The 12,168-nt window shown below is 40.5% G+C and overlaps 1 protein-coding gene across 4 annotated transcripts in view; it reads right to left on the bottom strand.

Moving 5' to 3' along the window:
* Nucleotides 1–1,099: 1,099 nt before the first annotated feature.
* Nucleotides 1,100–12,168, bottom strand: part of TUNAR (TCL1 upstream neural differentiation-associated RNA) — a 162,447-nt gene continuing 151,378 nt past the window's right edge. For all 4 annotated transcript variants that reach the window (XM_058025421.1, XM_058025422.1, XM_058025424.1 and 1 more), the window contains one exon: nt 1,100–2,020. In XM_058025421.1, the coding sequence (XP_057881404.1) occupies nt 1,835–2,020 (186 nt within the window). In that variant the 3' untranslated portion in view covers nt 1,100–1,834. The remainder of the gene's footprint in view (nt 2,021–12,168) is intronic.

The following is a 12,168-nucleotide window of genomic DNA, read 5'->3' as shown; positions in this document are numbered from 1 at the left end:
TTTTGCTTTGCTTTCCTTCAGCCTTCATATTGGATTTCATTGTAATTTATTTACTGACCTTTTTTCTACTCTTAATGGTTTTTGTTATTGACTGTATGATACCATAAGAGACTAAACACCTCTGTTTATAAGAGGTGCCCCTCAGGACTTTCCAGGCTTTCTTTTATATCCTGCACTGAAATGCTGTATTTTTGAGATCATTCCTAGACCCTGGAAAATGGTGAAAAAGTCATTATTGATTCCAGAGGGACAGGTCTGATCACTAAAATTAATAAGACTCTAAGGTGAAAATTTTCACAGCTCTAGCTTACTTCAATACCAATCCTCCTTGTGCATCTGAGGATGCAACCCAAACCACAAGTCAGTAAACACTTAATTGACCTGGTTTTTAAGAGGATATATCAGAGTTAGTAGGCAATGTACTTAGGCAGCTTGAGGCAGAATTGAAGTCTCATATTTTTAATGCTTTGTATGTTTATAGGTACTGAACTCTGAAGAAAAATGGTGATCATCATCATTGTACATTCCTGTCAAAAACACAAGTCAGAGAATTTCACTGCACCAATTCAGTTAAAGCACATGTCAGAGAAGCATAAAGAGTTAATGATCCTCACATTTAAAATACACTCTGTATTTACAGTCTGGATTTCACTTCAGCCCCTCACTTTAGGCTCTATAAATTTCTCTTCTCAACTGTATAAACCTCTGCTCACTTCTCTCAGCACAAGTACTTAGAGAGCGTGACCAGATACTGAAAGCCATAAATTCTATGAATTTTGCAATATTTTGTGAGATGCCTCAGTGTTCCTTTCATTTGCTTTTTCTTTTTTTAACTATAAATAGAGCCTTCTTTCTGCAACCAGTCTCCAAAGGTCACCTTACAATGTTTTGCTATTTCCCATATTAAGCAGCAATGCTTTTCAGCTGACATTCCAACTTCAAGTCATGCATGTGAGCATGATGTGAGCTTGCTTCAGACCTCAGTGAGAGGGCTGCAAACAAGACTGCTGTATAATTGCCGAGGAAAATAACATCCATTGTCAAAAGGGGCACTTAATCAAACAAAATTTAGCTGCATGAATACAAGTGTCTCCAAATATTTGGTTCATGCTAAAAATATAGCACATTTATTAAAAATATATATTTATAAACATTGGTATGAACAGACACAGATGTTAAGCAAATGAGAAAGGAAAAATAACCATGTAATGTATTTCTCCCAACATTTCATCAGGTTTAGGCAGACCTTGCTCAACAGAATTGTTTTTTTCATGATTGCACCATATGTTCATTCTAAATAAAAAGCTTGTCAGATTCAATGTAAGTAAAAGCAAAAGCCAAGAGAAAAAACCATTTGACCTAAGAGACACGTGATCTGTGCTATGAGGCTATCTTTGAGTTCAATCTTTGCGGGTATACAGCATACATTTCTAATTATATATAGTTTACAGTTTCTTTCTTTTCCTTTTTTTTTTTTTTTCTTTTCTTGTATTTTATTTTCTTTTCCTTTTTTTTTTTTTTTTAATTCTTTTAAAACAACATATCCCTGGTAGATTTCTTCAAAGCTACAACTTATATAACTGCAGTCATTCTCCCCCAAACTGAAAACCAAACCGAAAGGGAGAGGGCAGGAGAGAAGAGTTAAGCTTATTACTGTGTGAAAAAGTCTTGTTAAATTAATTGTGCTTCAGTCTTCGCTGCCTTCAGGCAGTGCTTTTATGATGTGTTAATATAATACAGAGTCAATTCTGATTAAAGAACTTGTCAATAGTCAGCAATGTTTGTTGTCACTCTTAATGGCCGTTTTATCTGGTCTATTTGCATGCCTTCTAGTTTACAATGTTGTATAAATATACACAAAAATGATCACAATGAGGTTCAGAATTGTCCCAATAATTCCAAGCATTGCCAAGATGGTTTCTTCTTTGCTTTCCTTTTCTTGACTGCCTTTATCTTCTTCATTTCCACTAGTGATTACCATCTTGGTGGCCAGTTTCTTTATCCTTCCCTTCAGAATAACCTAGATTTAGGAACAAAAACATCAAAATGGATTATTAGTTGAAGTATAGAAGCTCATATTAGTATTGGAACCAATGGCAGAATTTTTGCCCCATAACATATTTTATTAAGAATTCATTTGAAAAGAATTAGTATTTCTATTAGCTGTTCAGTAAATAATTAAAATTATAGTTCAGCTAGTCTGTGGTTTACTTATAACCCTCTGCTTATGTGCCAGCAACCACTCCTAGCACACATAACAGCTGCTATAACATAATAAAACTGGTCAGAAATGTACCATGAGGTGAGACTCCTCCAGCATCAGGGGGGACTTTGCCTGCACTGGGATCTTGCCATGTGGTGGAGACCCCATATTTACACTTCAGCCAAGAAGGGAGTGAAGGGAAATAAAACTGGGAAGACCTTGCTTCTTTTTTTACTAGGAAAGAATCATTAAAGAGAAAGGCATTTTGTCTCCCGATGAGAAGGAAGACAGCAGTGACTTCTTAATAAATAATTCAAAATAAAAGCAAAACCAAAATAACATCCATCTTGGCTTTTATTTTCCTCGTTCTTAATGTATGATGAAAAGTTACTTGCAGTGCAGTGAGCTGAAATGTATCGATCTGCCTGCAGGGAGAGTACAGCCATTTCCCAAGCAACAGCCCCAGACTAAAAAAAGCAGATTCCTCAAATGTGGGACGAGCCCTGACTCCCAGCACAGCTGAAGCCACAAACAAAGAAGCTTCCTTGGTCTTCCCACCATCGGATTGTTCAAGTTAGAAATGGATAAATTCCTATCTGTGTTTATCTCACACTGCAAATTTTAATCACATGGGCAAACCAGAGTGTCCCAGAAAACTGAAAAAGGTTGGCTGATCTCCCAATGCCAACTGCTCTGCCAAGATCTGGGTTCAGGCAAAGCCCTGCTGCTGTCTTCCAGGCTACAAACCATATCCCATCGTATTTCTGCAGCAGAAAGCAGTGGTAGGATGTAGGAAAAAAAAAAAATCCCCAAAAGCTCCTGCCTTAAAGAGGGATTTGATTTTAGTGGACCCTCATTCCTCCCTCCACTAACTCACAGAGCAAAAGCAGTATCTCCCAGGCAGTGCATATATTCAGGGGGGTGAGGGCTCCCCAAAAACTGCCCACCACCTCTGTGGGCACCTCCCCTCCAGCAGGAATCATCAGAGGGGAGCCCTGACCTGCAGCTCCTCTGAGCTGCTCCTGCACTGCACAGCCACAGAGCAGCAGCCGGAGCACTCAAAGGATGGAAAGGACTGGGAGAGGTAAGGAAATCCTGCAACAGAGAGACTGAGAGGAAGAACTGAGTATCCAGGCAAAACAACCTGGGTTTTTTTTGTCGCACCTGCAAGCTGTTCATATATAGGACAGAGAGTAACGGCTGGCAACTTCCTAGAAGTGTTTGATTCCCAGCAGGTACAAGGGATTGGTGGCAAGTCGGGCTCTGCAGAGGCCTCTGTACTGACACTTGCATTAGCATTTATGTGTTTTGTCTTCTTGTAACCAGTGGATCAGAGAAAAAAAAAAAAAAAAGAAGGGACTCAGAAACCTGAGAGTACCCACAGCAAAGAGCAGTCAGTGGGAGCAGGGGGCACCAAGGAGAAGGGCATCAACCATCAGAGCATCAAACATCAGAGCATGATCATCCAGAAGATCTTTGGATAACCTGCCCCAGGAAAGCAAAACTTCACAGGCACCAGGTACCTCACAGGGATGTGGCTCCAGCCCTCAGAAACTGTCCCCAGAGTTCCTTCAGCCACAGCCATCTGCAGCTCTCCCTGCAGCACCTACCTCTTCCAGCAGCAGAAGGGTTTTGTCCTATTTGCCCCAGCTGGTGTCCAGAGGAGGGTTTGGCTGCACCTGGTGTATGTCCTTCCTATCTTGTTAATTGCTACTGAGAAGTCAGTGGTATCTTAACAAACAACTTGTCTCTGGGAAATCACAGGAGAGCTCCTACCAGTGCCATTTTCACACACATCACAACCTGAGTGCATCCACTCCGTGTGCCATCGGACCACAAACCCACATCCCAGGCTAGGACATGCAGCCATTACTTCACCCACAGAGCCATGAGTCATCTGGATATTCTGTTCTTTTCCCCTTCAGTAACTGGAAGGTTTTCCCTCTGGCCAACTGTTTGCATTTCACTGTTTATTTGAGAAATCAAGTAGGATTAAAAATATGGTTTGATAAAATCCCTGGCCTAGAATGGAAGGATTTGAGGGGAGAGTGAAGTTCTTTCTGGCTGGTTCCCACAAGAGCTGAACACTCTTGATTCAGCACACTGTTTCCCACAGAAATATGATCATACCCAAGCATCTTGTGGGTCAAGCCTCTCTGGCTTGAAAAAAGCCAGAGAAGGTACAATTTGACTCTGCATCCTGTGCTTTGGGCAGTTTCCCATTCACACCAAAAAACCCACAGAGAGTGGGGCAGAGCCCCGGCTCTCAAGGGGCAGCTTGACTCTGCAGCCACTAGCACTCTTAATTTTGGTACAGTGACCCTGCACCACATGTGCTAGGAAATCCTGACTCCAGGATTAGTGTGAACAGAGGCAGCATGGGGCTCAGACACCATCTGATCTCCTGTTATTAACATTCCCATTCTTTTCTTAATAAAATGTGCAGCAAGAAGTCAATATCAAATTCTCTCCTGCAGAATGCTGGATCCTAAAATTAACATCCATCTAAAAAGTAGCTAAATAATTCACACATGAAGGAGACATATCAAAGGCTGTTAGATATAAAGACAAAGCCTCTGGCTTAGCAAATTCTCGAGTTGTGAATTTTTTGTAAGCTATGAAATTATTCTTGGGGAAGTACCACCACACCTTTGCCTTATTATTAAAGTCTCTCCCAGGCACCCATTACTGGCTAATGAGAAAGGCAGAGATCCTTGGGCTGCACAATCTCTTATTTGAGGCTGCACAATCACGTTTTTCCTCTTTGCAAGTTGTACTCATTAGCAAGGAGATAGTGGGTGGTTTCAGGTGACATGGGATCAGACTGCCAAGGTTATTTCTGTCCCACTAAGTGGCCTTACCTGAGGGAGAAGTGCTCAGTGTGATGCAATGAAATATGCACAGAGAAGCTGGTGGCTGGAACATGATGAACAACAAGAGGGCATCAGCAGCTGAGAGTTTGCAGAGGGGCTGAGGCACAGTGTGATTTGTTGGAGGTTGTCTCTATGTGCCTGTGTGCTGCATTTGGCTCACACTATGGTGCATCCTGGGACTGCATAAACTGCATCTTTCTTGGACAAAACTACACCCAAAAAAGTGCTTTCAGCCCATGGCAGTAGGGATCCAGACAAAAGCTGGTGTGAAGTATAACCCCCAGAAAATACACAGTGTGGGCACTGGCAGCACGGGTTTCCCTGGAGGGATTGCTCCAGCAGGTCTGCACTGCTCTCCATTTTATACAGCACCTAAGCAACAAGAGGCAGCACACAAAGGCTTGGTCTTAAGAGGAGTTTAACATTCAAACAGGACATGACTGGGACCAAACACAATTATATTAATACTTTGCCAAATATAGCACTGTTGAAATCAAGGTAAGCATTGACTTTGTACAGTGAGGAGAGCAGAATGAAAATTACTTCTCCATATGTAAGGACTGACCTTGGGAGAAGAGTCGCACTCTCCTAATGGCAGACTCAAGCCTTTAACCTTCACAGATCTCATGCTCAGAGTGGTATTTTTGCTGGCTGAGGTTTGTGGGTGTTTTTTTCTACTGGGGAAATACTTGCTGTCAGTTTTAGTATAATTACCCCAATTAAGAAAATAGAAAAGTCATCTGGCTTTCTGGGTATCTTTTCTCAGTCTTTATTATTCTCTTCTAGAAATGGATTTCATTTATCTGACATTCTTTAATATTTTTATGATTTTTATGACACATTTTTCCTTTTGTATTTTTCTGGTGGTACTTCCAGCTTGACAGAAACATTCCTTTTCCTTACCCAGAACCACGGCTAGAACTGCTCAGATAGGAGGGCTAGAGAACACTAAATTTACCATTTCTTTTAATAACTATCCTTCTTATTTAATTGCTATCTCATTAGGAAAGCACTTTCCTGCCACATCAAAATTAATGTCTTTCCTACTTCATTTTGTAAGATTCATCATTAACCCAACATCAGCCTTTGTACGGATACATATTCCAAAAAGCTATCAATTAAAAGATAAATATTCTGTGTATTCTGCACTGCACATGGGAGACAAGGACAGTTCAGTGGTTAGGACACTCATTGCACTATTCATCTCCTTGCACTTCTGCTGGCTTCATTCCTTATATCTACAGGAAATACACTTATTCTCTCTGCCTCAGTTTTTAATCTGTGGGATTCTTTGAAGAATGGGTTATTCAGCCTACAGCAGAAAATGGTTCATAAAAAAAAAGTGGGGCCTTGCAAATATTTTGTTTCCATACTCATTCCAAAAACAGGAACACACTAACATGAAAAGTTTTACTTCCAGCTGTGCTATGAAATACACCCACTACCATCTCCCCAAATCTGGGGAACGTTCTGCACATCACTCCCATTGCAAATAATCCAGTGAACCAGGAAAAGCATTTCTAGCAAAAGATCTTTTTGCATCTCTTCACCCAGCATGTCTGATCTAAAGGTGATGGCTTGATGGCAGGGCTTTGGAAAAGGCAGTAGCAAGTGCATGTTTGAGAATTTACTGCAGTGTGTTTGTCACATCAAACATAAAAAGCACATCCCTCACAAAGCACCTGCCCTGACATATCTGACAGTTTTTGAATATTCTGGCACCTTGACTTGATCTTGAAAAACTTTTGTAATATTAAATCATTTCTCCTCTAAGTCATTATTTATGAGCTCCCCAAAGAGACTGCAAGTGGAGGGCTCAGCCAGCAGAATCCGAGCTCCTGGGAACTCAGAGAAGGGGAGGATCATCCAGGCCCTCCATGCTCCTCCTGATCAGCCCTGTGCTGTCATGTATTATCTGGCACCTTGAAAAACAAAAATGGAAACTTCTGAAAACCTCCCAGGGTCAGATGCTCAGCTAGTACAGAGCAGTCTTCCTCCCCCAGCTCAGCTCAGCTCCCTCCATTTACATCAGCTGAGGATATGGCTCCTTGTTTTCAATCTACCTTGAATATCAGTGAGCACAAATTTTGTATTCTTAATCCATAATCACAGACAATCACCAGCTAAATTGTTTTGATATTTAAACTTGTTTACAGTCCCCAGGCTATTAGTTGTGATGACACATTAAGAGATAAGAGAGCTTTAATTTTCTGAGGATAGTTCCACCCTCTGGGGATAAGAAACACGCAGCGGAAACTTGTTTTGATTAGCAAACTGAAGAGGGCACAGAAATCACACACAGCAGAGTGGGAGTGCAGATGCTGCTGGAGCTGACACCTTCCCTTATCTCACAAACAAGTGCTCGAATTACCAAACAGGGAGGAGAGGCTCCTCGAGGATTTAACCTCACTTGAACATCACAGTCAAATGCAGTTTTGTTCCTTTCCTCCTAGTAAGAACTTAAAACCTCCTTTTCCTCCAAGGGCAAACTTGGGAAGTTGGGTGCTTGGCTTAAAACCTGGACAGCCCTCAAGCAAGATGCTGAGCAGGGCATTAAGTTTCGCTGCTTGTGATGTATGGGAGGAAGGCACGCTTGGCACACACATTTTTGCTTGTTTGCTGTTCTTTTTTGAGGGATTACATTGTCACATTCTCACTTCTGTGATGATTTTTTATCTGCTCTTGATCCTTGTGCTGTTTTTGCCAAACAGTCCTCTCCTAAACTCCAGGGTACTTGTCTGTCAAGATCCTGCTCAGAGAAGCACTGGTAGGTGCAGGGATCCACATTTGCATTTCTTATTAGAGTTGGATTTCTTCTTTCAGTTGGGAACTCAAAGACACCATGGAAATGCAAGATGAGGCCAAGAGAAGCTCTGGGGTTGTAAGAAGCTTGACTAAAAGCTCATCCAGGCACAGCAGTGTGCACAGCCACTGCACAGTATGTATGAATAACAGAGGAATCAAAATGGAATGAGCAGAAATTAATAAACAGTAGAAATCAGTGTACAAGAGAAGCAAAGACCTTCCATAAGAGAAGGGAGAGGAAAGGTGCCCATGGGGAGGTCCTTCATTAGAGAAAAGAAGATCAGAAGGAACAGGAATGTGAGCCAGGTTCAATAACACTCCCCAGCAGTGAGCAGAGACCAGTGCCTAAAGCAAAGGGATGTCTCAGTGGAGAGAGGACACAAGCACTTATGTAGTCCTCAAGCAGGAAAATAAACCCACATCAGACTGCTGCTATGCTGCAGGTTTTAGACAGTGGGAAATACTTGCTATTTATAGCACTACAGGATATTTCCAAAGGTCTCAGCAATGTGAGACCCCCTCTAGAATAAAGGGAAGCACTCAGCAGCAAAGAGGTTACTCTGAGAGGGCAGAATTTAAATAAGTAATGTATTACAGGGCTCATCCTGCTCTTCACCTTGGGTCTGATCCAGTTTGTTCTGGCAGCAGTTTTTGTCCCCCAGGCAGCTTAGAACTCAGGGGAGGAAAAGGACTTGCAGCCAGTTTCACAGTTCTTCCTTCTCCTCCTCCTTTATGTCTCTGGGACTACTCACAGCCGTGATATACTCAGGATAACTAAGCTCTATTGTAAAGAAATAAAATATTTTCCATACAAATATCCTTATGTTAGAAACAAAGCTCTAATCCATAGCAGAATAATGATCCTCAAGCACCAGGCTGTTAGTAGTGTGCAGGCAGTGCCATCCCCAGCCTCACTGACAGCCTTTGGTTCCCCCACCTACAGCAAGGCTTCCCATGTCAGGGTCCATAAGGCTTCACGAGTCCCAGGTTCCTGGGTTGTGGAAGATACAAACCTGCCCAAAGGGAGAGCAAATTACCCTTTAACCCACAGTCCTTTCCCTTTTGGCATGAGATGCACTATGAAGAATGAATGAATTGTTACAGATCAAAATTAAGTCTATATAAAACACAACTGGAGGAAACATTTATAATTAAAAGCTCAAATTTAACAAGCCCAGAGGTTAGCAATTTTCTGGTTCAGTCTGAAGACTGGTGAAAATTCAGTGTGTTTCTGTTTGGTTTGGACTGGCCTATTTTGTGTTCACAACCCATTTTCCTGATACACAGCACTTTGCTGGGTTGCTCAGTGCTAACGCTCAGGAGCAGAAGCATTTGACTCTCAGTGGTGCTGTAGCACACACTTGCCATTTTCCTCCTTTTAAGTACTCATTATTTCTTTTCAGACCTTTAGATTTCCACAGTAATACTGGTGCAAGTATTGCTCAGTTTTATTAGAAAAATTCAGATGGTCCAACTTCTGTTTGTTGCTCACATAGAGGAAAATTGAATCCTGGCTTGGAATTTGGAAGTTAGTGACAATACTACATCATGTTTGCTGAAATCAGAGTTCATGGGCTGCCTTTTACTTTAGGAGGCAACAAGAAAGTCTTTAAGCTGAACAGAAAAAATGGTTGAATGAATGAAAAGCAAGGAACAACTTTATCCCAGGAGTAGCCAGTAGTTAAATTAGTGCGTGGATGCAGCTATTTTTGGTAGCATCTTATTCCTTGATGCTACTAAAAGCTCGACGAGGACCCAATATTGTTTTCTTTCTGTTTTACCATTTTGCAGTCTTCAGTGAACTTGTCACTACAGTGTCCTCTAGCAATGATGTCAAGAGATAATTAAGGGACTTCTGAAAAAGTATCCACTTATTATTTGAATTTATTTTTTCACTCCTCATTAGGCAATTTGGGACAAAATGAGTAATTGGCTTTTATTCTTCAGGCCACCTAGAATGTTGTAAGTCTCTTACCATATCCCTGTAGCCATCTTTTTTCAAGAATGACAAATCCCAGTCTGTCTGGTGCCATCCTCATGCAGAGCCTATTCCATGCTTTTGGTTTTTTTTTTTTTTTTTTGTTTTGCCCTTCTCTCTGGCTTTTCTGTTAATATGAAGGAGTTTTTAAGCAGCAGATGGCAAACCTTCCTGGGCTTCAGGTATTAATGTCCAGCCTGTGAGCTGAAGCTGTACTGTGCTAACCCCAAATATTTTGTCATTTACAGATATCAAGGTTGGCAGAAAGGACACTTTTTGTTCAAAGATGAAATAGAAATAGAGAAAGAGAAAGAGAAAGAGAAAGAGAAAGAGAAAGAGAAAGAGAAAGAGAAAGAGAAAGAGAAAGAGAAAGAGAAAGAGAAAGAGAAAGAGAAAGAGAGAAAGAGAAAGAGAGAAAGAGAAAGAGCTAACACTTCTCCATACCACACACTAGAAATTATGATAAAGATTTGAAGTTTGAAGCCACAGCTCTCTCTTCCAGTCTTTTGCTCATCTTCCCTGGTTTAATAAAGCAGAACAATAAAAATCTATCATGAGCACATCTGAGTGCTGAAAAATTCCGATATAGAAAAATAAATAAACAAACCAACAAATAAATCTGTAGAATTCCTCAAATTTTCAGTATTTTTCCAGGTAAATGCAGTATTAGCCAAAAAAGCTTTGTGAAAGAATGAGATGCTAAAGTATCACTGTCATTTCAGACCTATTTTTCTATTTCAAGGGCATCTCCAGGCTTCTCTTTTAGGAGCAAAAATACATTGAAAGCCCTGTACAAGGAAAAAATGCAATATCCAAGTCTCAGAGAAAGACAGGTCTCCGTTATCTGCCAGAAGGCACATAACCTCTGTCATAAGCAATTTGAAGATCTGCCCTCACCACTGCATGCTGGAATGGAAACTGAGCTGCTTCAAAGACATTAAAGAAATATTAAGAGAATGGAAAGTGACATAAATTTATATTAATTTGTTGCTATATAATATCCCCAATTCAGCCAAGGCCAGGAGATAATTTGGCCTGTAATGGATCAAACTACCTTTAGCTCAGATGTGACCCCTCCTTACAAAATAAATGTGCACCAGAAGAGCATTCAGAGGCCTGAGGGGTATAGAAGTAGAGTTTCTCTAGGAAATGCCTTTTAGTGTGCAGGTAAAACAACAATATGTAAAGCATAAAATCTCCACTTTTACTTCCATCTATATGTTTATTCCAAAATTAATTTTTAATTATGGGTACTTTAAGGGAAACTACAAATACATCCAACCAACTGACACTTTCTGATTTAGGAGAGTTTTGTTCAGGGTTTTTAAAAATAATTTTAAATTTATAAATGTTTGGTTTGAAATTATACTTACCGGCCATTTGTCTCAGGAAAAATAATTTTTTGGAAAAAAAATCACCTAGCTTTGCTGTTTATAGGAATGATACTTGTAAACCAATTTTTTTATCCACATAAAAACCTGACAGTCATTTCTGTGAAATACTCAAATATCTTCACTTTGAAGCAAGGACTGTATTTTCAATTTTACTGTGGCTGAGATGGTTTGATATAAGTGATGAAGAAGGTTTTGTGTGTCTGAAAAGATGTTTATTTTTAAGTGATAGGTATTGTAAAAGAAATTACTTATCTTGTAATTTCTTTTCATGTTTAATTACTCTCCTAGCCCGGTGTATCCTTGCAGCACTCCAATAGGTTGAAATGACATTGATAGTTTTCCATAAGAAAATCTGAACAGCAGACAGTTTTCATTTTGCTTTCAAAAACAAATTCTTTGAGTTTTTTATTATTAATTTACAAAGACCACCCAAAAATGCCACAATTAAAGGTGATCCGGAAAGAATTCAGCCTCCATCTGTTCATGCATTTTCAGGCAGGCTTTAGAAAGCACCGAATTCCAGCTTCAGTCGGAGCACCACACATTTCCCATAGAAAAGGAGAAAAAGAAAGCTTTTTGTTGTAGAGTGTTTCAATTTCTTTTTTTTTCTGTGTCAGAATTTTGAGGTGTCAGGAGAATCTGAGAAGAGGAACAGCAGTCTTTTGTCTGTAAGTCTGAGATGCTGCTCTGAGGACCAGGACAAGCTGCTCACACAGTGCTTTTCACACCTGTTCCCTGGTCTGTGTTTCTGGGAGCCTGCCTCGGGCCTGGGGGTTGGAATATCTGAAAGTGGCAACTACTGGCCAGCAGTGTAGGGGAAGGTACTAGGAGCTGCAGGATGTGCTGCCAGGTCCTCTGAAAAATTTACATTAGACACCCACAGTTACGGATACCTGTAATTTTGCTCTTTATTTG

The sequence above is a fragment of the Melospiza georgiana genome, chromosome 6 (genome assembly GCF_028018845.1).
Source record: "Melospiza georgiana isolate bMelGeo1 chromosome 6, bMelGeo1.pri, whole genome shotgun sequence".
In the NCBI taxonomy this organism is placed as follows: Eukaryota; Metazoa; Chordata; class Aves; order Passeriformes; family Passerellidae; genus Melospiza; species Melospiza georgiana.
The sequence above is the reverse complement of the archived record's forward strand: the minus strand, read 5'-3'. Positions and strand labels throughout refer to the sequence as shown.